General features: G+C 42.3%; 1 protein-coding gene across 2 annotated transcripts in view; it reads right to left on the bottom strand.

Moving 5' to 3' along the window:
* Positions 1–25,804, bottom strand: part of kif26ab (kinesin family member 26Ab) — a 202,925-nt gene that overhangs the window by 173,283 nt on the left and 3,838 nt on the right. Inside the window, exons 1-2 of one of the 2 annotated variants that reach the window (XM_039742349.1) lie at positions 21,965–22,177; positions 16,308–16,559 (exon numbers count right to left, since the gene is read on the bottom strand). In XM_039742349.1, coding sequence (XP_039598283.1) covers positions 16,308–16,559; positions 21,965–22,006 — 294 coding nt within the window. In that variant the 5' untranslated portion in view covers positions 22,007–22,177. Of the gene's footprint in view, positions 1–16,307; positions 16,560–21,964; positions 22,178–25,804 lie in introns of those variants that run through there. The other variant, XM_039742348.1, reaches the window with a different exon arrangement.

Genomic DNA, 25,804 nt, shown 5'->3' with positions numbered 1-25,804 from the left:
AGCATGCAGCTTGAATTCCCATCTGGTCACATTCTTCTAAACATCTGTCTGCGATCATCATCAGCTGCTGGCCTCTGCAGAAAAATTTATAGCACCCAGAGGTTTAGGACTAAAGTTGAGCTGTTATGATGTACAGTAACTGATGAAGCTGTCAGCTGGTGGGTTGCAGGACTGTGTCTAACGTGGACGTGTCTTGAGCAATTAAACGTGAACTTCTCTATAAATTGCTAATATTGTGAGAACTACTTGATAAAGCTCCGATCATTTTTGGAATTTTGTGCTAGATGATGAATTTGACAAGCAACCTGAGATAAACCTGAAAAGTCACCTGATGATTACATTCACTCCATATTTTTTCCTGTATAATGGTTCTCCATGAGTTGACTCAAGAGTCCTGGGTTCAAATCCCAGCCTGTTTGCTATCTGTGTAGAGTTTGCATTTTCTTTAGTGGGATTTTCTCGCACATCCCAAAGTTGTGTAGGTTTGGTTGAATGGTGACTCTAAGTTGGCATAGTATGGCTGAGCGTGCCCTGCAATGCACTGGCAGCCCACTCAGGGTCAGACCATGTCTTGCACCTGATGCTTCAGCCCCTGCAGCTCTAAATTGGTTTAAACAAGTTCAGTGATAGAGGTCTGAATGAATTCCAAAGGCACATTAGCCCACCTGGCCAAATGAACATAGGAACACAAGCAGCACCTTCTGGCTAATCAATGTGACACTGTGTCATCTACATCACACTTAACTAAACAGCCTCCTGGAATAAAGAGGCCTCCATTCCAGCCATGTCAGCTGCTCGGAGTTAACTGTCCTGTTTAAAGCTGGGCTGGGCTCTGCTGTGATCCTGTTATCTTTCTGTAATCCATAGCAATTCAAAAGCCTTCCACCAACTTGAAACAGGTGCTGTATTCCAGGTGGCACTCACATGGAGGTTTGCCAGCTGCCATTCTCACACACAGTCATCTACCACGACTTTACCATGAGCCAAGGCGCAAAGAGCAAAGGTTAGCATAGGACTGTCACCTGCACTTCTTACCTGCAGGGTCTCGCGAGGAGTCGTGTTATGAGGTCACTCAGCTCAAAGATAACATGGGAGTCATATTTACAACCTGAGGTCCACAACTGGGCAGCCTGATGCACAGAAGATGGCCGCAGAGAATCAAGCTGGTGTGAAATGTAAGAGGACGTATGAAATAAATGAGACAAACTGGCAAACGGTACTCAGGTAGCCACTGAATCCTTGTCAGCGTTTGAGGACCTTTGTTCTATGGAGCAGGTTTTCATAAAATGTACACCTGCAGATGAGTCCCCCGTGTGCACACCTTCCCTTTTTTCTGCTCAGTTTGATATCTCATGTCTTGAGAAATAACCTCACCCAGTCCCAGAGCTGGCCGAGTCACCTCGCTGATGAGTGTCGACCTTTATCGTCACCATCTGCCAAAATGGCTTTTCTGCTCCACAGCTCTCTGACACTTTAGGCCAAAAATCCACAGGGGCTTGTGTCAGGAAGATAATAGACGGGGGAAGTGGGGGTGGGCAGTGTCCACTACACTGGTCAGTCAAACACATAGAATATAGCTAACCCACACCAAATCAAGTGCCACCCCAGAGACCCTCTCATTAACTGATTGGAAATGAATACTGGGATTTCAAATGTAGGATGGCATCATGTGACAGGCACACAGTGACAAGGCCTGACACCTGGGGGAAGGGATTATGGAGGAAGGCAAAAGAATATACAAAAAGGCACTACATAGATAGATAGATAGATAGATAGATAGATAGATAGATAGATAGATAGATAGATAGATAGATAGATAGATAGATAGATAGATAGATAGATATGAAAATCACTATAGACATTAATATTAGAGATATATAGATGCAGAACTGCTTCTGCTCAGCCATATTATTAGGATGTCTGGGGTGAATGGCTCTCTTGAGGTCATTCCACAGCATCTTTACTGGCTCTGACTGGCCAAATTTTCTTTTTCCTAATTTTCTTTGATCTTTAGGGTTATTGTCCTGCAGCATCAAACAACTTCTACTGAGCTTCAGCTGATGAACATCCACCCTGACAGTATCCTGTAAGACAGTGTTTCTCAACCTTTGTGGTATTGTGTCCTTGTTTAACCTTTTTAAATTCATTGATGAACCTCACAAATGGCGAGGGTCCCCCTTAGTGAAACAAGCATGAATGGAACAGCAGGGTTGGTCTGTCGCCCTTGGTGAAATGAGCGCAAATGTTTGAAAGATATAAACAGAGAAAAATATTGAGCCACAATGTTGATCATTTAGGCAACCCACCATAACCAAGTTGTGCACCAAATGATGGCAACCACAGCAGCCATAGTACCAAGTCATCTTCATTTATATACCACTAGCTGTACTATATGTCTAAGATGGGCCAAAATCTAAGTAATCAACATAGAACTCTGTTAAAATTTGCAGTGTGACATCTTTTGTAATATATTTTGTAATGCATGTAGTAATAAAATGCATTGCATCTGTCATTTCAACAGATGGCACAACAGAAACATTTTTTGTAATAAAATACGATACTACAAATGTTTGTGATCTGCCATCTGTTGGAATGACAGAGACATAGCAACCGGATGGACACAAAGACACCTTTATTAAGGTGGATTAAAAATATCTAAACTGCTTTGAAACAACTTTATAATGCTTAACAGCTTTATGCAAATCAACAATTCATGATCACAGATTTTGTGAGATCTCTTTTACTGAGGCCTGCTTAACAACAACAGATGGTTCTTGGGAGTAGCAAACTCGAAATTTTTGAGTTTTTTTTATTGGTCAAAGTGTCTCTAAACCACGCTTCAAATCTTGTGTCTTGGTTGGACTTCAAATTTGCTGACTCCTGACTCCAGTTAGCTTTTGATGTTTAGGTCTTCACAGAGTTTCTTCAACCAACACTGTGAATGTTGAATGAAGTATTCAGAAATAATAGAATACTTTGTGCATTATTAGGACTTTGTTCATTATTGTAACTTGGATGAAGATCACACCATATTGTAAGTCACATACGGTGGTTTCCAAACTATTCACATGCTTTTTCTTCCCACGGTTGCGAGCAAGTGGTCTAGCTTTCTATCATGTAGCGTCTTTCATATATGTTTGTCTGTCTGTGAAAAACACGTGCTGGGGTGGTAGAATGCCACTTTAAGTCACGTGTTGCAATTTCTAAATGTAACCTGTCCCCGTGTTTGATTTTGGCAGCCCCTTTTCGTGTACGGTCGATCTCGTGTTTCAAGTTCCTTAACGCAGCGCAGAAAATCAGTTTGACTTCAGAACAAAAGCCATTGGTACGGATAAAGAATAAAAATACATGAAAAAGATGCCAGTAGTGCCGACGAGGACACGCCTGTTAATTATAGTAATAATAATAATAATAATAATAATAATACAACGCTTTTCCCATGCTCAAGTTCGTGTGCGTGTTATATTAATAGTTGTATTTCTTTGTACATATTTATTTGTCCATGCACGTCACTACAGATTCTTCCACAGACGCACAGAAACACACACACACACATTGCACCATGTCAGCCCTCTTCTGAAGCGCCTTGCACATGTTCTTCCACTTTGGCCAGGTGCCACAGCCCCGCAGATTTCCCCCTCATTTAATTTTTTTATTGGGCCGTCTGCCTGTCCGTAATCTGATTCCTCCTTATCGCAGCGCAGCTCTGTTGCTCAAGCTTTTTTAACTTCAAGGACGCGCCTCGATAGGAATCTGCTTTCCAGGCAGCTCACATCTGAGAACCCAAACCCACGTCCCCCCCATTGTCCGCTTGACAGATATCCCCCGGTCGCTCCAAGACATTCTTATTAGCGTGCAGCAGCAACTGGCGAGGTTTCAGCGACTCGACCGTCCACGCGCACGCGCTTTCCCAGGCACGGGCGCGCTACCCTGGCCGTCGCCTGCTCGATCCTTGGACAGCGGACTCCGAAGGTCTAATCAGCGCGGCACATCTTATCTCTGTTTGTCATCGGTCAGCTCCATTACACCCAGGGAGCTCTCCACACGGGCCACTGAGCTCACAGCCTGAGGGAAAGAGCAGCTGGAGCTGATCAGATATCGCGGGGTTCTATGGTGGGTTTGTGCGCAGCTACAATAATTGCCCCCTGACAGTCACTGTTTAACACCTACATGCAAAAAAAAAAAAAAACAGTTGAATGAAATTGAGTCATGTACATTTGAAAATGAAGGCTGTTTGTGTTGTGAAGTAATCCAAAATTCAAATTCAATGAGCCCCTGTTCTCTGCAGTCTTCCGTTGTCAATAGTTAGTGCCAGAGACCTGACCTGTGACTTATTGGACCCCCTTATTATTACCCTAAAGACTTCCTCTGCCCCACTCAGCCTGTGACTCAATATCATCGTGTCCAATTGTCACAGTTATTGACATCAAAGGCTACTACGCAGAAGGTGCAAGTTGATATTAGTGTCCTTATTGAAGAAGCAATCACTTTATCACAGTGGATACTCTTCAGTGGGAGTTTCTATATCCTCATTAAAGTAGGAGTAAAGTCAGGTGTAACTGAATAAGGGAGAAAGAACAGTGGGGCTGGATGCCAGAGATCAGGGGCTAAAGACCCAGACGTTACTCCCTCATAATGCTTCCAAGGTGGACCAGGCAGCTGCTACATTAGTAGTGAAGGAGAACTTCTAATAGAAGGTACTCACTCTGCTGGCCGACGATGGCCTACTCTGTCTTACCTGAGGCAGCCATCAATGATTACAGACTGCAGACTCATGAGGCTCACTTGGCCTTTCTGCAGAAAGTGGTGGAATTCTTCTTTGTGATCAAGTGAGAATATCAGTAATCTAACAGAACCTCAAAGGAATTCCTCCTCTAGACTGAGAAGTAGTAGGGGTAGGAGGAGGCATAGGAGTAGGAGCAGTAGGAACATTAGGATTAGGATTAGGAGAAATAGTGGTAATAGAAGTAGTAGGAAGAGAAGGAGGAGGAGTAGGAGTGGGATGAAGAGGAAGAACAGCAGTGGAATGAGTAAATGTAGGAAAAATAGGAGGAGGAGGAACAGTAGTAATAGTAGAAGTGGCACTAGTGGTAATAGTAGTAATAGTAGTACAGTAGCAGAAGTAGTAGTAGAAGGAGGAGGATGAGTAGCTCTAGGAGGAAGAATAATAGTAGGAGTAGCACCATGAACAGTACCAGTGAAAGCAGTAGTAGTAGAAGGAGGAAGTGGGTAAGCAGTAAGAGCTGTAGTAATAAAAGTAATAGGAGTATGAAGAGGAATAGTAGTTGCAGGAGTAGTAGCAGTAACAGTGGGAACAGTAGTAGTAGTGGAAGTAGGAGGAGGAGAGACAGTAATAGTAGGAGTAATAGGAAGAGGATGAGGAGGAGCAGTGGGAACAGTAGTTGTGGGAGTAATAGTTGTAGGAGAAGGAGGATGAGTAGGTATAGAAGTAGTAGTAGGAGACGAAAGGGGAGGTGGAGGAATAAAGGAAGGACAAGGAGGAATAGTAGTAGGAGTAGTACTAGTGGCAGTAGTCGTAAAAGAAGGAGGAGGAGGAATAGCAGTAGGAATAGGAATAATAGTAGGAACAGGAGTACCAGTAGTAGGAGTAATAGTAGAAGGAGGAAAAGGAGTAGCAGTAGGAACTTTAATAGTAGTAGCAGTAGTAATAGTAGGGGAGGGAGGAGGAGGAGGAAGGGGAATAGTTGTAAGAGTATGAGTAGCAGTAGTAGTAGTAATAGAAGGAGGAATAGTAGTAGTAAAAGTAGTTAGGAGGAGGAGAATTAGTACTAGTAATGGTCGTATTGTTACATGTGCTGGGTCCAGTGAAGTAGCTCAGTCTCATTGAAAGAAGACCTTCGAGCAAACACCCAACCTGCTACAGGGATCTCCCAAGTTGATGTACAAACACACAGCAGTGTCTTAGGAGGGGTCTGGTGCAAGGTAGTTTAGCACAACGTGGTCAGCTTGTTACCACGTCAGTGCTCACCAGGAACAGGAGATTAAAATGGATGGATAAATACATGAGGAAGGGAGAAAGGATGGATGAATGGATATGGGGATTGGGCTGCTGAATAGCCAGTCCAACATAACTCGGTCTTCCCAAGGTTCTTGTATTTGGCGTTATTTTCTGGTGTCAGCTACAACTGGCAACCACTGACCACAGATGGATGCTGAAAGACATGTACAGCTCTTCTTGGTTTAGTCCCTTCTAATGCCAAATCCAACAATCTCTATAGAATGGCTGTCTTAGTAGGATAAAGAGTATGTCTTGTTTTGTGAAAGTCCAGAGCCCTCTCATCTACATGGATGTCACATCCTCCTCAAATGGCAAATCAGAGTGTTCAGGTAACCTTATTTCGATTAATTAAAATGAAGTGCACCAGAAAGTGGCAATGTGTGACGTAATTTACCCCTGGGGACAAACTATCTATCTATCTAGTAAATACTACCTTTTATATATGCCTCTCAGTTATAAAGTGCCTTTCTTATCTATCTATCATATAGTGCCTTGCATATCTATTATAAGAGTGATGGGTTGCTTGTTCACCTTCTATCTCAGATGCCAGAACTATCAAGAGATCTGTACAATTTATGAATAATGTTCTTCTGAAAGATGAACGCATTGCTTTATGTATTCTCTCTTTTGCTTTTGCACCTTTCTGTACTTTAGCAAAGTCTGGACTAATGTTGCCCTAGTTTAACAACATTACAGATGGTCTTCCACTCTTACAGTGTAGCAGTTGGTTGCCCTTTATTGGTCAGACACACAAGTAAGAGTTGTTTTCTGCACATGTGACCATAATGCTACTACTACTATGACAAGATCCAATGGCATCTCCAATTTCTTGTCTTTCCATTCAGCCCAATGATCATCACACATCAATTTTTCAAGTCATGTCGTCCCTCAGTTGTCCACTTTCTTACACAGCAGCAGGTCACATCACCTTTGTGGAAGTATAGATGTCAGGTCTAAAAATTTCAGATTCTCTCCTAGCACTCAGGCTGCCCTTGGTGACCCAGGGGTGTGGGTCATATACCCCGATCTTTCTGTAGCTAGCGGCTATGTGGGCTGCTACCATCCCACCTGATACAGAGATTCAGAATTGTCCCCATCACTCGTATCCACTGGGGAGATAATGTCCCCTCTGTGACAACTGATACCTTATGCCAGCCCTCACACAAACAATCCCTCAGTTTCTTTGTTGAGTGGAAATAAAAAAGGCCAAAAGTTCTTTATGATAAAGACCACACATGACTCTCTACTGAGACCTCCAAGCACCTGTGCCAAGCTTGAGTGAAAAGAGACCCCCACCGCCTGCCAGCAGCACATAAAGCTTCAATTCTAAATCATGAGAAGCAGCCATTGTACACAGCTATAGAGCCTCTCTCTGCGCTACCGGCAGATTTCAACAAAGAAAACAGAAGGGCACCTGAATTCGCTGACATGGACAGAGAGGGTTGGGGAGTCCAGGAGTGGTAATCCTAGCCAGGCGGTCCAGCGACAGCTCCAAACCCGATCCCAGATAGGGCCGCGACAACAATGAGGGTCTGAGGGCTATATTTAAAGGGCTCTGGGAACGGCCTACTGGAGCGCTTTGAATGAGGACTCAAGGTCAGCAAGCTTGAACTTCCTCTGTAGACACCGACGTTTGCAAAGGGACTTTTTTTTTTTGTTTCATTTTTTTTTTTTTTGCAACACATTAAGATAAGCATTGTTTGTAAAAACAATGTGCAGCTTCAAAAGCTAAAAAAATATGAAGAAATAAAAAAAACAGATACTGTGCTCTTTGTCACTTGCATTACTGCTGTGTAAGAGAAAAAAAATACTTAATTAAAAGGAAGACCCTTCAGGGGAAATTTTCAATATGTACTATTTCTGCATCTGTTCCTCTTATCCAAAGCGACTTCCAAATGACACGGGTAATGTCAATTCAGGCAAAGGTAGAGTGCATATACATCTGAGGTCCCATAAACTTATAATGGAGTTCAGAAATCCCTGCCTGAGCAGAGGATGTAGCTGGACGCAGCAAATGCAACAGCTTCCCGCACACATCACGTGTATCTCATGTCCCTTATATACAAAGCGATTGTGCTGTACTGTACTTCTATATTTATTTTCATGTGAACTTTCCATACTTACTAATTAAAAGCTTTACCATATAACAGTGCTATAAGCGTTATAACTGCGAATCACAAAACACTTCCCAAAATGCTAACTAGAGGGGGAAAATCCCATCAAAAATCCCCAGCTAGACACTAAAAGGGCCAGGTAGAATCTTTATAAAACAACATTTATTCTTCTCAAAAATGTTCTGTATGTACATTAAGCTCCACAGTACACACAAGGCAAAACAGGAGTTGCCAGCAAGTGCAATCCAATGAGAACAAGTCCCAAAACACAATCTGAGATGGAGTCAAAAAACAGAGCCAAATGTCTGGAAATCCAACCAAAATCACAAAGTAGATCAGGGCACGAGAAAACTCACTAACTCCACAGCACATTTGAAATGAACTGCTAGGAACTGTGGGAGACCCTGAAGATTTATAGGGTGGAGGGCAGTTCTTGGTGTCAAGGACCACCCACAAAACAGATAGGACATAACACAGGCTTGGGCATGTATGTATAAAATGGAAAGAATACTGCAAATCATAAGCAAAAAAAACCAGTAACATATACAAATAAATCCAAAATGTACAACAAAGACACAACACAAGCATTTGAACCCCACCTAGGTGGAGGAACCCTGGCTGAGATACAACAGTATCGTGTCTCACATGGCATCTCTGGAACATTGTGCTGTTATCTCTCGGTGTACACTACAGCAGTGTTTCTCAACCTTTTTGGTGTTGTCACCCACTTTTTCCCCTATAGCTTTCTTTGTGACCCATCAAGAATCTAATGTGATTGGCAAAGCTCTCTCCCATGGTGAACAGAGTACACACAACAGAGAGGTGGTGGTCGGGAGAATCAAGTCGAAGTGATGACCCACCATGACTTCTTTGTGTCCCACTTGTGACCCACCAGCGGCAGCTTGTGACCCAGAAGTTGAGAAACACTACACTACAGTGTCTCACATAGATATTACGCTCAACGTCCAACTCACATAACATCCTGTTTCACAGACAAAATCATGGATGTCATGAGGAGCATACCAGCAGTATAACTCTCGCGCGTATTAAACTGGGCATAGGAGTATGCAAAAGAGACAGCAAGCAACTCATTGCTGGGCAGTGTGGCAGGGCACCTGTGGCATTGGCCGCTAAGCCCTGAAGTAACTCACTGTAAGTGCATCATTTAAATTATCTGAGCTTAGCTGCTCACTTTATTGTGTTGCAGATTTCATTTTAAATGGAAGCAAGTGCCACTTTTTGCCCATCAGTCAATAACCCATAATGACAAAGTGACAACGTGTTTTTGGAAAGGTTTGAAAAGTTATTAAAAACAAAAATCAAGAACTGAAACCTCTGATTCTTGTAAGTCCCTCAATTCAGTACTTTGTTGTGGTCCCTCTGGCAGCAATTCCAGCAATTCTGTCTTCTTGGGTAAGTCTCTACAAGCTTTGCACATCCCATCCATGCATAAAAGGAGATCCAAAGAAAAATGAAACAATCAATCAACAAGCCCCCAGAGCACCATTAAAGCACATGAGACATGTTAACATCTTCAGCTGGGGGAGCAGCTTGCTTTGCTGGCACCAACAGGCACAAAGTAGAACCGAGATGTTGACAGAACGCCACTCACTCACTCACTCACTCACTCACTCACTCACTCACTCACTCACTCACTCACTCACTCACTCACTCACTCACTCACCCTGTTAGAACCTGAACATTAAGGCGTGGAAGACACCCACACCTGTGCCAACCTGAGATTAGCCATCATTCCACCCTTCCATTGTATTTTTTTTTGTAAACTCGCTGGTTTCATTTTTGGACCACCAGGTGCTAGAGCTTATCCCAGCAGCACCAACCGTATACAAGATTCCAGTTTCTTTCATAGTATAAATCAGGGGTGGGCAGTGTCGGTCCTGGAGAGCCGCAGTGGCTACAGGTTTTCATTCCAACCCAACTGCTTAATTAGAAACTAATCCTTGCCAATCTCAGGCCTTATTTAATTTGAAGGCTTGTTAATATGCAATGTAAGGCTCTTATATCATAGATTTTTTCCTTTCCATGGATGTCATCCTAATGAGTTGAAGCATAACACGCATCATGTTCAGTCTGTCACATTTTTCTATTAAGTTTTTTTATTAAATCAAAAAGTGCATGATGAACACACATAGATGTAAATGGAAACAAGCTAGATGGAGAACTGCTGGCTGCTTTGTCATTTACATCTTATTACTAAATAAGGAGCCATTAGAACAGTGAATGCAGCTGTTTAAGATTAAAATAAGCAATTAAGGGTGGGTAACCTTAACAAGCGAGACCACTAAAATGAAGCATCCAAATGTCACTTAAGCAATAAGGGCTTCATCAGTAATAATTGACTTCTCATTAAGAAACTGTGTTGGAACAAAACCCTGCAGCCACTGCGGCTCTCCAGGACCTACATTGCCCACCCCTGGAATAAATGGAGGAAGGTCACTTTCACTCATCCTTCCATTTACTTTTGGGGGGCTTAGCCAGAGCCTTTTCCAGCAGCTAAGTATACACTCACCAACTGTAGGATAAACTTGTTAAGAACACATGCCAGTGCTGGAATACTAAAGGCTTCAATGGGTAGCCCACGGGCCCCACACACCTGGTGCCAGGGGTGTCGTAGTTAGCCCACCCCCTGTTCCAAGCTTTCCTTTGTTGTTCTCCAAAAATAAGATATGGCTGATCTTTCTTGTGCTTAGCTGATCAATAGAAAGCCTTCAATATTTGAACCTTGGCAGCCACCAATGTGGCTCCTGCACTGTTGCTGTGTGTCGAAGTCAGTGCCAGCAGAAGATTAAATGACCAGAACGGGAAACTGAGTCTAAAACATGAATAAACAGTGTCACTGCATGATATAAGAGCCACAAAAAAAAAAAAAACACTGGAGAAGCCCACCAGAAAACATGAGAAGAGGGTCCAACACCCCGGGTTACATTAAGACCTTGGTCGGGTCAGGTAAGTGAAGATGTGTGAGCGACTGACACAGATATGAAAGGGTTAAAAAAGAAGCAGGTGGTAAATACAGAGGAGGGCAACGCCATGCGTCCCCCCTTGTTATTAGGCTTAAGCATTTGCACCTTTGATCAGACTAAACAATATCCCAGATGCCTGGGCATCAAACCACGAGTCTTTAAAATGCTGTGTTAAACTGAGATGGTGGGCAGCCTGTCAGTATGCTCAGAGTCAGCATTTAACATGGCGGTGATGGCTGTCATTAACAGAGCCCTGAAGCTGCCTTGACTTGGTTGAGGGGGGGTGCTGTCAACTTTACTATACCAGGGGACTTCCTAAGCGCTGCTGATGAGGAAAGAAGAAGGAAATGGCAGAAGGGCAAAGAGACAAGAAACGGAAAAACCTCTGTGGGCCTATAAGCTCTGATGCAAGGTCTTTAAACAAACATCATCGCCTTCTTCATCCAAGTGGAGTAGCCTCAAAGAGAGACAGCGTGGGTGGGCATGAAATGGGATGTTGATCATCAGCCTAAAGAACTGACAGCAGAGTCTACACTCATCATGCTGGATAGCATAGAACGTGGAGGGTAGCTGGTGCCCACTTTATCCCAAAACTATTCAATCCCAATAAAGTAACAGGCTGGCAGTTAATGCTACATTCGCTGGTCACTTGTTTTTGCTCAAACTGGAAGAGAATTGTGAACAGGGAATAACAGGCAAAAGGCAGGAATCAGCTCTGCAGGGAATGGCAGCCCACTGAGGGGCACAGACACCCATCCACTGGCACTCACATTATGCCAGTTCAGAGCTGACAATGTGGTTCATTAAGGAACCTCAAAGTGCCAAATCCACACAGAAGACTTGCCAGCCAACAACTGAAGATGGGTACCAATATGGTGTTGAACATTTGAGTGTGCGGGACCAGTTCTGGCACCCTCACTAACACTATATTTGCCACTAGGAACAACTACACCAGCATTTTAAAGGGGCCTTATTCCCACATGCATAGTCGAGAGTGGGATTTTTCCAAAAATATGCCAATGTCTATACAATGTGTCCCGACTCTCAGTGCCATGATTGCTGATAGAACAGCCTTAAGATAATGTAATGGGAAAACATTTATGGTAAGAAAAGTAAAAATGCTTCAAACCACCCAAACTGTGCCTGTCTGATTAATTGGGTTATCCTGACTTCATTTGCACCAGTGCATCAACTTCTACATGAGCTCATACTTTACATTGTCTTCTCTGATAATCATTTACAAGTAACAAGTCTTATTCTCTGAACAAGATATTTCCCAAGACTTTTAAATGTTTGGACCTTTAGATAATACTTAAGAGACATGTGGGTTTGAGAATTACGCCATTTATCTGTGTGCTGATGGTGAAAATTGAGATGGCTTTGAAGTTGTTATGTAAAATAACCTAAATGATATTTAAAACAAAAAAATTAAAAAGGTGTTCTGTTTCATTGGGTAGTCTCACCATAGAGAACTCAGCTGCTCACACGGCGGAGCTCCACCAGCTTGGTGAATGAAATAAAAGACATCCAGCCTTGGACTCATTTGTAATGGTCACTCATACTGTAACTATTCTTTACTTACTGAATATTTTCCCTAACAATAGATCAATATATAAGGATGAAAGGCACAATAGATAGATAGATAGATAGATAGATAGATAGATAGATAGATAGATAGATAGATAGATACTGTACTTTATTAAACCCAAAGAAATTGCAGGGTTACACCATCAGACAAAAAAGCACAGATGTCCATAAAGTAAGAATTATCTATAAATAAATGAACTGCATGCATTAAACAAGTGTGAAGTGATTAAATTGCACATACTGTACTTATTGATTACAGTTTCACAGGATTCCCCTTAACAGAAGCTGTGGGTTGGTGTACTCATCATAACAAAACCTTCATCCATGGAGGTGGAAGTCAGCAGCACTAACCACTATGCTACCCTGCCTCTCTAAACACCTGTGATGATTTCCACTGTGGCACTGAAGCATTTAACAGAAACAGGTTTTCTAGATAGATAGAATGTGAAAGGCACTATATAACAGAGAGATAGTTAGACAGACTGAATTATTCTGAAGCTTCTTCATTCTCATTCTCTCTTTAATTCTAATGGGCCATGCTGTCCATCTGATTTCTTTAGTCAGTCTGTTCTTTTTTACTTTTAATTTGGAAAACAAAGCCTTAAACTAAACACAACCCAGTCAAACAAGGGAGTGTACTGTACAGTAACAGATGCTTCCAAAGCAAACCAAAAGCAACTCAGCATTTAAGCTCCACATGACAAAGAGAACAATGAAAATACAGATTCCTATCTACAACACATCTTTGTATGAGAAAGCAAAAAACGGCAAGTAAAGAAAAAGGTGAAGCACAGGCCCCAGTCTGTTAATAAAGTTTGGTACTTTAACCCATTCTTGTCTGTCATGGTGCCAGAGTGATGTTGTGTGTTAGTCAGACCTGAGTTAGTATTTGGCTGTCCTCTGAACACGTGATGTTCCGGCTGCTATTTTCACTACTATGTATCTTCCTCTTTCATACTTAGAACTGTAAGACTGGGACACGGGAAAAAAAATAAAAACAAAGGCCTCACATCAAGCCCCGCTTCTGGCACACCCCTTCCAGTCTTCCATCTTAAAAACACCAGAAGACAAAATTTTTCCAGTGCAGTAGATGACAGTAATGCACCACCACCATAAACACAAAGAAGAAGAAGCAGCAGTTACCAAAAATCAAAGACCAAAAAACTACGAGGAAGTCTATATGACTCTGTTTCAACTTTGTTTCTTTTGCCATACCAGTGGCCATTAAAGGCAGTTATCAGGGGCACACTGACACATTTAACAATTTTAATGTGAGTTCTTTTACTATTATATATTATTTGGCTGACATCTTTATTAAAGGCAACTTAAACATCAGAGATACAATTGGTTTCATTTCTTTTGTTTTTCCAGCTGGAGCCCAGGCAGGTGAACTTACCTGCTCATGGAAGTACTGGAATTTGAACAAACAACCACAGGGTTTGAAGCCCAAAGACTTTGCTGCTATGTCGCACTGCACACAGTTGTGAGGGAGGCTGTCTCATCTGTTATCCCACCATGCCACTACACAGTATGGTATTGGGAGAGCCAGGGCCAAACTCATCAACATGGAGCACAAAACCAAGCCCTCCTCTGGGTGGGATGCCACCAGGGCCAGATTTAGACATAATGAGGACCTAACAGAGACCATGGCTGTGTCACACTTGAACTTGACAAGAGTGCTGCCAATGCTGTGCAACAGTTGAGGGGAAGACTCTGAATTATTCAGTTTCCAGACATTTTTGAACAGGGAAGTTTCTGCTGCAAAATCTTAAATGAAATTCTTGTTATATGTCATGGTTTAAATACCATATTTTAAAAATGGGCACTTTCTATTGGTCAAGATATTTCATCCCATCACAAACTGTTGCTTAATAATAAATGTCTCCCTAATGCTGTGAGGACATGGACAGCCTCAATTATAAAAAAAACCTTCGAAACAACAAGCTGGCATCCATTGTGTGGTGTGCATACTGCTCTGTCTGCAAAGGCAAATTAATGAGGGTCTCGTGCTTGGTATCACTTAGTATCAAAGAAAAAAAAAAAACACAATTGTTACCAATTGTTATGTATACATTGCGGTCTCATTGTACTTATCTCTCTGACCAGAAGGTGCAACTGCGTGGAGAAACAAAGCAGACCTTCACCCATTAATGAGGGGCATATGAGCCATGAAGGAAGGCTTCATTTACGGAGACTTTCAAATATGAAATTATAACAAAAACTGAAAACAATTCTGAAACTGTGAGCAATCCCCTCAGACTATGAAAGCCTAAGCCTTGTTCAGCTTACATGACACTCACTCATGTGGGCCATTTTTGATGGGAGGAGCAGTGCGCCAAACATGCAGAGAAAACATAGGAAGAACCTGAGATGGACACACAAGTGACTATGGCTAGTAAATGACCCCAGGACCCTGACAGTGTGAGGCAGCAACTCTAGCCCATACACCGAAGCCTAGTGAATCCACCATACAAATTTCAAATGAACAGATTCTACCTTCTCCAATATGGTGGACTTGTGCCATACAAAAGTAAAGTGATACACACCGACCATTAATCCTCTTTCTATGTGGGGGCAGACCACCCATACCCTGAAACCAAGCAGATCAAACATACAAAATAAACATCTGCCCATGAGAAATCCACTTTTTCCAACATGGTGAACTAAAGTAACATAAATGCATGACTTTCCATGAAATGGTAGGTGACTCCATCAGCTTCACAATTCAGAGTTGTGACCCACTCACATTTCACTCCTCAGAGAACCTTTGCAATCTTGTCATCTTCCCACACAGGAATGAAGGGCAAAAGCCATGTGGACTCTCTCACTTAACTGTCATGAGGAAACCCCTTAGGGACACCTAGAGTCCATGAAATTAAATTTGTGACAGTTGCTTTAATTAATGAATTCATCAATGAACTGAGCAAACCAGAAGGTTTCTTATTCAGTGGAATCACAAGCACAACTGATAACAATCCGTTCTTCCTCCAATGATTTAGAAATCTCACCGGTGCAGTGCCAGAGAGGCACAATTTTCAACAGCAGGATCGTTAGCAGGGTCAACTTTGTTGGCAGCAAATATGTGACATCCATCAATAGGGGTAACAGCCACCAAAGCTTTTTAAAACTTGCCACATGAATGTCATAAATTAGCATACAATAAAGCCACACCCACTGTCTTTGAAATTTTCAAAGAGAATCTCCTCCCCACCACCTAAAGTGTTGGTGGTTCCTGCTAGTAAACACTGTGATTAGCATAAAGCCAGACATGACACAAACAAGTCCATCACTTTGTCCTCTGAAAGTTCTTCTCCACAGTGCAGTGCCATCTCCACTAGGATCAGACCGTCTACAAATCACAACTGAAAAAAGCGCCCCACTTGTCACTCATCTCAAACCTGGAGCCGATTGTGCACCAAGGGGATTTTTCGGGTTGAACCCAATGCACAAGCTCATCAACACAAACTGTTAGAAGAGTCAGTACTGATCAGGACCTCAAGGCTCACCAGCTCAGCCACAATGGACCTTTAGCATTCATAAACCACAACGACAATTTATAAAATGTAAGGCAACCAAAGTACAGAATCAAAGAAACCCACCGACCTTAAAGGAACCCGGGACTGCCAGCGCCAGCGCCTGCCTCTTCAGCTCACATAGTCGGAATTGACACTTCTTGCACCAGTTGCCCTTTTCTTCCATCCTGTCAAGGGGGCTGGACTCGGTGACACTGACTGACCCAGCTCCCTCTGGGGGTGGCCGGCTGCCACATTGATCCTCTTCGGCAGACTGAAGCCTCTTACGTGGACCAAGTGGCAGGGGCACAGGAGCCTCTTTGGTGGAGCAGCCTTCCACAACCTAAGGAAAAGACAAGAGAAGAGTTTAGGATGATAAGGGGGAGCAAGAGGGAGTCAAACCAAGGAAAAAAAGTGGCAATGGTAAAAAGAGCCATTTTGTAAAATGTGCGATTATCTGTTTCGTATTGTCACACACATGCGCCTAGGGGTCAGCCAAAGGGTCCAAATCCGGGTGGTCAAACGAAGGAAAAGGGTTGGTAATGAGTACTAATGCCTTTCTCTTCTTCCCACAGACATGCAGAAGATGAACTCATTTTTTCAACACTTCAATTCCGTCCTGATGGCCTCACTTCCAGCTACCTGCCATCATAATACAGTATAAGAACTCTTTAACTCATTTCTTTGTCTTTGTTGTTTTACAGTAAAAAGACCAGTTTCAGTCTCTTACGATTACTCATTATATGCTACCAAATCTTTTTCATCTTTATTGTGCCTTATTATATATATATATATATATAGATATATATATATATATATATATATATATATATATATATATATATATATATATATATATATATATATATATATATATATATATATATATATATATATAGGTAAACATGAACAATGAAAGCAGGATGGAGCAGCAGGTAATGTTACACCTTAAACCTCACGGCACTATTTTACATCTACACCATTTTCAGTCATAGCTTTAATTTAAGTAAACTTAGCATGTTGTGGACAGACACGGTGTGTCCCATGACCACCATTTGTGTAGTGTGATTCAGTCATAGCTCTCTGTGATGAGCCATGACAGGTCAGATTTTGTCCTTTGACTTAGGGGCGGTCTGTTGTGTGTGTGAGTTTTGGCAGCCAATGGAGAATTCAGATGGAAGTAAAATGAATACATTGGTATAAACAGAGAAGAGACCAAAATAGATGTTCAAGCAGAAGAACAGAAAAGAGAAATGTGTTAAGTTTCAGCCAGGATTCCTCTTCTGTCTGGGGTTTCAACTCCAATTTTATGTCCATACTGTCCATTTTTGATTCTTTTGTTTATGTTAATATTGACTGTAATTATTATTTGCATTATTCTTTGTGCCTTGTGTGTGGTTCCCCTAGAGGCAGGACCTCCTGCCCATCACCACAAGGACTGTCCTCTGCCCTATATAGGTGAAGGTTTCCCACAGTTCCTGGCGGTTCATTGGGATGTGTTTAGGAGTCGGTGAGTGTTTGTTGTGTCTCTGCTTATGCATATTGTGTTTTCTGACTTTTTTGACCTTGTCTTGGATTACTGTATTGAGACGTTTTTCTCCTTGGGTTACCTTTTTGTGCTCTATGGAACTTCATGTAATTTCAGAACATTTTCATTAAGAACAAATCTTTTATTTTATAAAGATTTTATGTGACCCTCTATGTTTACTAGCCAGATTTTTTTGATGGGGTTTTTCCCCTAGTGGGCTTTTTTGGAACTGTTCCAGACTTAATGTGCTGTAGGTCTGTTGAGTACACAATAAAATGGTGGCCTCAAGAAATAAAGAAGATGGGCTTTCTGGACCTCAAGGACAGAGGACAGACTCATGGAAGTCTGCAGCCTGCACAATTGTTTATATGAGGTCTTGTTTTTATTCTAGTATGTTCCAAAATGTGTTGACCAATAGGAAACAACAGGATGTTTGAAATTGCACAACGCTTCGTGAGGGAGACGTGTAAGCCGTCATCCCCTGAGATGTTTAGTCATGTAGCCTGACCCCCTCAATTTGAGGAGATCTGGAAAATGCAGTCATTAAAGGAATACTCCGCCCAAAAAGGACATATTTTACAGTATATGTTACTTATTGCACCTTGGATAATTAAAGACAGGACTCTTGACCAGTAAATGGATATGAGAGGCAGGTCTGTAATTTTAAAGGAGCTTCTTGTTTGTGGACTAATTTCATTATACAAACTAATTTATTTAACAATATTTTAGCAAACATTCCAAGCATTTTGCACATTGTGGGCATATGACTGGATGACTTGATGTGGACCATGAGACAAGAGTAATGCAAGATTTTTTCATGGACATATTTTTGTTGGCTGTTGTCCCGCATTGGTCTCCATTGGATCACCTTCTTTATTTTGTCCTTTCTACACAAAAACATGAGATTACATTTTTTTCCTCAACCACAACTACAACCTACATGTGGTAATTAATGTTGAAAAGAAATATTTTTAGTTGGAGTATTATTTTACATGTGATGTAGTCGGGTTGTGTGACCCCATCTTTAAAAAACTTGGAACTGGGCTGTGGATTCTACATGTTCTTCTTGTAAGGGTTTCTTCCAGCTCTCTAACTGTGTTTTGTCTGATATTGATGTGCACAAACTTCCCATGTCCACTTGACCCTTGGCCTTGTACTCACTACTGGGAGAGACAATGTCATATCACAGCCCTTAACCACGGCTTTTACACCAATCAGATGGTGTGTCATCTAAAAATGGCCATGGTTTTATAAAAATACTATCTGTGCTATCCATTTAAGGGCTGACATCTAAGTAATCAACGTAGACCTCCATGTTAACATTTGCACTGCGTCACCATTTTAGGAAGGGCATTGGAATGCATTTTGTAATGCATGTAGTAATAAAGTGCATTGCATTTTTCTTCCAGCTGATGGCAAATCACAAGCATTTCTAATAATAAAATACATTTCTGTAAATGTCTGTGATGGGTGGAGGAAGAACAGCAATGCATTTTTTGGCTTTCTTGTAGTTTGATATTAAAAGCTAAAGTCATGTCAAGAATTAAGTTGTATTAAGAAATGCAATTGTTACAAGAATTGCAAAATCACTTAGGTTACCGTTAGGCCAGAATGTTCCGGTAACAGGTTTCATATTTCCATGGGACTAGGAATGAAGAAATGTATTTAGATCTTTCAAATTAATTAGGAGAAGCTCATTTTTAAAATCTTTAGTGCATGGAATGATAGAAAGCCTGATGTTCAAACAATCAATCAGAATTGCTATCATGACTTCCATGGGGTCTGATGCCCTTGTCTAATAAAACTATTCAATCATAGGCTTGGCTTTGACTTTGCCTTTTTGCCTCCACATACGTTCCATCTGTTGGAATGACAAATGTAATGCAGATCTCTCTGTTATATGCCATTTGGTATAGTAGGGTTTATAAAAGCAGTGTTAATGTTTGTGATGTGCCATCCATTTTAATGACAAAGGCAATGCACATGCGTCAGTTATATGCCATTGGGTTGTGATGAGCCATCTGGCTGGAATGATAAATGCAATGCAGTCTCTGTTATGTGCAATTTGCTATGGAGTTTGTAAAGCAGTGTTAATGTTTGTGATGTGCCATCTTAGTCTGTTATATTTCATTTGGTACTGGATTTGTAAAAGTGATGTTAATGTTTGTGATGGACAATCTGTTAGAATGACACACGCAATACATTTTATTACTACAAATGTTTATAACACACTATCTTTTGCAATAATAAAGACATAGCAACCGGATGAGCACACATATACACAGACACTTGCCCTTTTATTAAGGTGGAAATTGATATTATTTAATGACTCTTGCTGGGCCACACATTTTTCAAATATACATTTGTAAACCTCTTAATCCAGTATAGTGTTGCAGTAACCCAGACTGGAATAAATCCCAAATGAGATGGCAGTCCATTGCAGGACACACTCACTTAGTAATACCGGGTTCATTTGGAGTCACCAATCAATCAAACACACGTCTTTAGAATGCTGAGCAGTTATGGGAGTCAGACCACCTGCACACTTTGAGAAAGCATGAAGATTCCATACAGACAGAGCCAGGACTGGGAAGCAGCAGCACTAACCACTGAACCATGCAACTACTGTAGATTACATGCAACAGCAAGTAAAGACCCCTACAGAACATATCCCACATTGAGTACACATAATGCAATGTATGCTTGATCCAATATAACCTGATCCAGTCGTGCTTGTCTATCCGGCCTTTACAATGACCATGATTTTGTTAGGGGTAGGGTTTAGCCCACCCTACTGCCACTAGATCAAAGAGTAAGGGTGGGAGTCATTCCATGGGGTTTCATGCAAATCATACATGCAAGTCAGGATGAAGTACTGGGGGGCTCTCAAATATTAAGGGATAGGCCCTGAAGCCCCCAAATGATGCCACTGGGTAAATGTTCATAACTTGGCACATTTTGCATTTGGGAGGGTTTTGTGACCATAAGCTCCACAACCCTGACCCAGAGCTCCTCTAAACACATTACAAGAGTAGCTTGTCTAAATCCTAAGTGTGGACATTCATACAAGTCACTAACGGGCATGGGGAGGACACCCAGCCATTCTACCCACTGAATAATCCAGCATGGCCCACCAGAGTCAGCTATGTTACACACACACAATTCTTGGGTGCACACAGGACCTGAAGACTGATCCTCTCAGATATTATTTTGTGTTCGTAACATGAGCTTATATATCCTAATTAAAAGCATGCCAACTGGCTAATCTGGACATAGAGACCACTGAGCTGTGCCAAAGGACTTGATGCTATGTCCTTCTGCTTCCAATATGCAAATGAGGTGACCCACGTTCAGCATGAGTGCCCAGAGGCACCCACATCCTGACCTTGTGTGCTATGTTCACAGTCGCCAAGGAAGTCCCCAGTCGCTGTCACATACACACACCTGAGCCGGCCATCGCCTGTGCCTACTGATACATTGTTGCATAGTAACCACCAGCTACACAGACACAGGCTTTTCTTAAAATGGCTTGGGTATTTCCACGCCCAGGCTGGATACAAACATCAAAGCAGGCCAGTCCTCCCTGATGCATGCAGCTCCTACTTAGCTATGAAAGTACTTTCATAAATTTACAAATGCAATGAAAAAAATGAATTTTATATAGTGTCTTTTTGTAAAGATGGCTCTAAAGTGCCATTACAAGAATAATATTGTATAATTGTTGCAATTTATGTCCTGGTAGGTGAAATAATGCAGCATAAAGTGTCCACTGCCTTGGCTACTGAGACAGACACATGCAGACTGACCACTTCAGGAACACTCCATCTTTGACTATGTCTACATTTGGAAGTCATTTCTGCTTGCTGATACCTTGGGATATCAGCTCTTCACAGTCAGACACCCATACAGATCACAGAACCCACCACCACCAACAACTGGTGAACTCAAACCAAAAAACACAGACCCCACACTATGAAAATCCCCAGATGTACATATAGAATAAATGCGCAGATTTCAAACCCTCACTGGCTGATCTTAATGTGGATGCCTGCACACCCTGGTAGACCCTTAAATTAGTTAACTCGCACTTATCATTACACACCGATCCTCCCTGACTGTGCAGACACCACCCTCAACAACACAAACTAATCCATCGGATTTCCGTTCAGAGCTTAAACCGACACCAAAAGGGGGCAGTCCACTGAAATCCGAACTCTCACCGTCCTCCGGCGACTGTCGACCTCTGTCCCCCAGACGCTCATCTTCTGACAGGGCGGACGGTTCCGTGCACGGGGCTTCGGAATTACGATCTCCTCCAATGCAGGTCAACACGCAGAATTCACGGAGCTGACCGGAACGGGACCCTGTCGCTGTCCCATAGCGAGGGCAGCGAGCGAGAGCTCCGGCGGCGTCACTGCGTACAAGTTTTGAGCTCAAAAGTTTGCGGAGCGCTTTTGAGCGGAGGAGGCGGGGCCGCGCGCACCCGTGAATGAGTGCTGGGCGCGCTCACGTGCGGCTCTGCCGTACTACGTCGCATGGGGACGGATTGGACGACATGGCACTGCGCTAAACAGACTGGTGGATATCATGTTCTGAAGGGGCGAGAGGGAGAGGGTGCATATCATTTTTAATGAAAATCAAAGAGCTGTCATTTCATTGGGATCAATTTCGAAATGTTTACATTTATACTGGTCGTATATTAGGGGATGACTCCCTTTGGGTTTATACTGTATAAGTTTACTCCAAAAAAAAAGAAGATAACGCAACCGTAACATAACATACTCGACTAAGTAGCGAAGTGTTACCTGCCTACTTTGAACGGTTGGGAGAGCGTTCGGTTCTGTTTGGTACCTGAATTGGGCTGCCACTTGCAGTTTGGAGTATCGGGAAATCACCTACCAGCATTTTCTCACAACTGTATGCGGTCTCCTGGGATTGGTTGGGGGGACAAAAAATCTTCCTGCCCGTAAACGTTTATATTTACGAGATGGCACTCCCCCTTTGCCCCCAAGGATCTTTAAAGTTAAAATCTGTCCATCTCGAAACTTCTATCTGTATGAGCTGAGGAAATCGAAATACATAAAGTACAACCATCACCCCCACCATAACGCCCAGTACTGGTTATGTTATGTTGTACTGTGTTGTGTTGTGTTATGGCAGAGCCGGTCAATCCATCAGGCTGCATAGGCGGCCGCCTACGCTCTTAAAAGTAACACATTTGTGAAGTACCAACGGGTCCCTGATTTTAAAACATCTCTTGTTGTATAGAATAACACATAAGTTTGGGTTTCCGTGACCTGTTAGTATCCTGATAGTCTACTCTACATCAAATATTTATCTTTTATCAGCGTATTATGCAACCATCTTAAAACTCAGAGAACCAGCTTCCTATGTAAAGAACCCAACTCAGATTTAAATGGTTCTTTATCAAACAACGGGTCTACGAGGAACTACACAGCTCAGTAAAATGCCATTAAGGAACTAGGATTTTTAAGAGTGTAGAGTGCATATAACTGATGGGCGCAGTTTTTGAGAGTTAAGGGGCGCATGCCCCCGACAGCGAGAGGTGTAGTTTATTTAACACCAGCGGCGCGCGCTCTATACCTCTCCTTTGATAACTCGGGGTTCACCGAGAAGGGGACTCATTCCAAATCGCACCCACCCCACCCTCCAAGTACTCGAAGTGTGCTGAAATCGCGCAATGAACGCCGGCTGGTGTAGACCAAAACCTCCTCTTAATCTGGTAATACTGAAAGCGACCAATAGACTCGGAGGGGTGCGGTTTATGTACCTAAAGAGGCTCCCAACCAACAACCAACGGACTCCAAATGTGCTCTGACTGGCACTGTGCTGTGTTGTGTCGTGCTGTGTTACGTTAAGTTCTGCGGAGCAAAAAATCGTTTTAAAGTATGGGTACCCAATGTATGTTTTTCACCCCTTAGCGATGTATCCCATTCAGCATTGTACTCCATTCCCCCCTGAAGACTGAGCGATATATCTGTATCCACTACCATAGGGTGAAGGGGGCCCGTTGAAGCTAGCTCTATAGCTAATTAAGTAGTGAGGCTCTTTATGGACCCCCACTGCTATTACTCAACCCTCGACCACAAATGCAACACATCTTTTGCATCCCGCATTTTGTGCCTCTGGATATGTCATGTTATGCTCAGTACTTGAAGTAGGCTGGCAATCTCCAGTACACATGCCGGCATTCGTTGTTTGAGGTAACGTGGGTGTCTTGTTTTTTAAGGAGAAGCAGTTCCCTGGGAATTTTAGCGAGGGGGCCAGACTAACGTCACCATGGTCTTCAAACTTTTGTCTATTTATCTGTAATAGTTTATAAGGAACGGGGCACAATTTAACACCGCCATTCTTTAAACTTAAAACCTAACCATCTCTCAACTTCTTGAACGACATGAAGAGGCACACCGAAACACATGAAGTACCGCCACCTCTTTTGTCGCCCTTTACTCACATGTTAAGTGACGACACGTCACTCACTGGCACACATACGAGCCATTTGAGAACCGCCAGACAAACGAACCTGCCTATCTGAATGTCGGAGGAGGGCCGGAATCACTGCGGAAACGGATAATGGGCACTGGTGCATTTATACACCGTTCACTCCTAAAAATGAAGGTGCCAGAGCGGTTCTGAGCGATGTCATTCCGGGACTATTTTCGGTTTCCAAAAGAAACATCCAGCTGAAGGTTTCAGAAAGAACTGTTTATTTAACTGGACCCCAAACAGGTTCCATACATTAAATAACCATGATGGGGTGGCAACAGATTTCTGAAATACTAATGGGTCATAATTCTAAAAGGACTCTCACTGAAGACAATAATACGGCAGGCCAAGTGCAGGTTTTCTTAATCTCTTTTGGGTTCTACGGCCTACCGTACATTAAATATATTTTAGTCTATTTCTACATATTAGGTCATTTTTCAAAGCACAAACAACTAACTTCATATGTAAAGAACTATTCCCAGAATTACATGGTGCTTTGTCAAGCAAGGGTTCATCGAGGAACCACACAACACAATAAAGAACCATAAAGCGCCATTAAAGAAAGAATATTTTTATGAGAGTGTTTGTATGGGTGGGGGCTCCTAATTCAGACGAAACAATCAACCTGATCGTCCATAATAATAATAATAATAATAATAATAAGGCAACGACAGGTACGTGTTTACACACGGCAGGCAGAATTTTATTAAAGGATTATTTTAAAAAAGGATCGATTTGGATAAGAAAACGGGTATACACGTATTTAAAAAAATTCCGGTGTTAGCTTTTCAAGTTAAGCTTAATATACTGGTGCCCTGTACCTGGTTTGTTCCTGCCTTGAGCCCGCTGTTGCTGTAGCAGGCTTCAGCATCTCCGTCCCCACCCCCAGCACCAACTCTGTTCAGGATAAGGGGGTTTAGAAGATGGGCGGATGGGTGGTCAGATGCATTTTGAGGAATTTTAAAATGTCGAACTCGTATGTGAGGAAGCCAAATAACAGACGGAGGAAGCGCTGTTTCTGAAAACTGGACGAACTTCAACAAGAAAAGTTTCATTTCAGCTTTCCCTTCCTCCCCCGTTTCTGAACTCCGGTTGTAGCCGACTGACATTCACTTTGCTTTGTTCGAGCGCCTCCTAAAGGTAGTCACCAGTCATGTAATAATTTCCTAATAGACCGCGACACAACTTAAAAATTCCGAAAATAAGTCATCATCTTTAACTTTGATTCAATGACAAAACGCAATACTTACTGACTCCATCATTATGCTATTTTTAGGCATATCAAAATATTAAGGAACTGAAAGATCTTTTTTAGTTATTTAATATTGACGAGACTTATTCGTCTTTTTAATGCATCGGCACTTCGTTGAATTGGAGTCCAACATTGAGCTCAAATAAAAGGACAAACACCCGGTTAGCGGCACCAGTCCGACGCACCCACACCACCTCAGTCAATAGGGGCCTTCCAAACTTTTTTTTTTTTGTCTTCAGCAGAACATCGGATATCTGGGCACGGGAAAAGGTGCAGCCCGCCCTGAAATGAACGGCAAAAA

This window comes from Polypterus senegalus, chromosome 18 (genome assembly GCF_016835505.1).
Source record: "Polypterus senegalus isolate Bchr_013 chromosome 18, ASM1683550v1, whole genome shotgun sequence".
In the NCBI taxonomy this organism is placed as follows: Eukaryota; Metazoa; Chordata; class Cladistia; order Polypteriformes; family Polypteridae; genus Polypterus; species Polypterus senegalus.
This window is presented reverse-complemented; position numbering and strand designations above follow the sequence as displayed.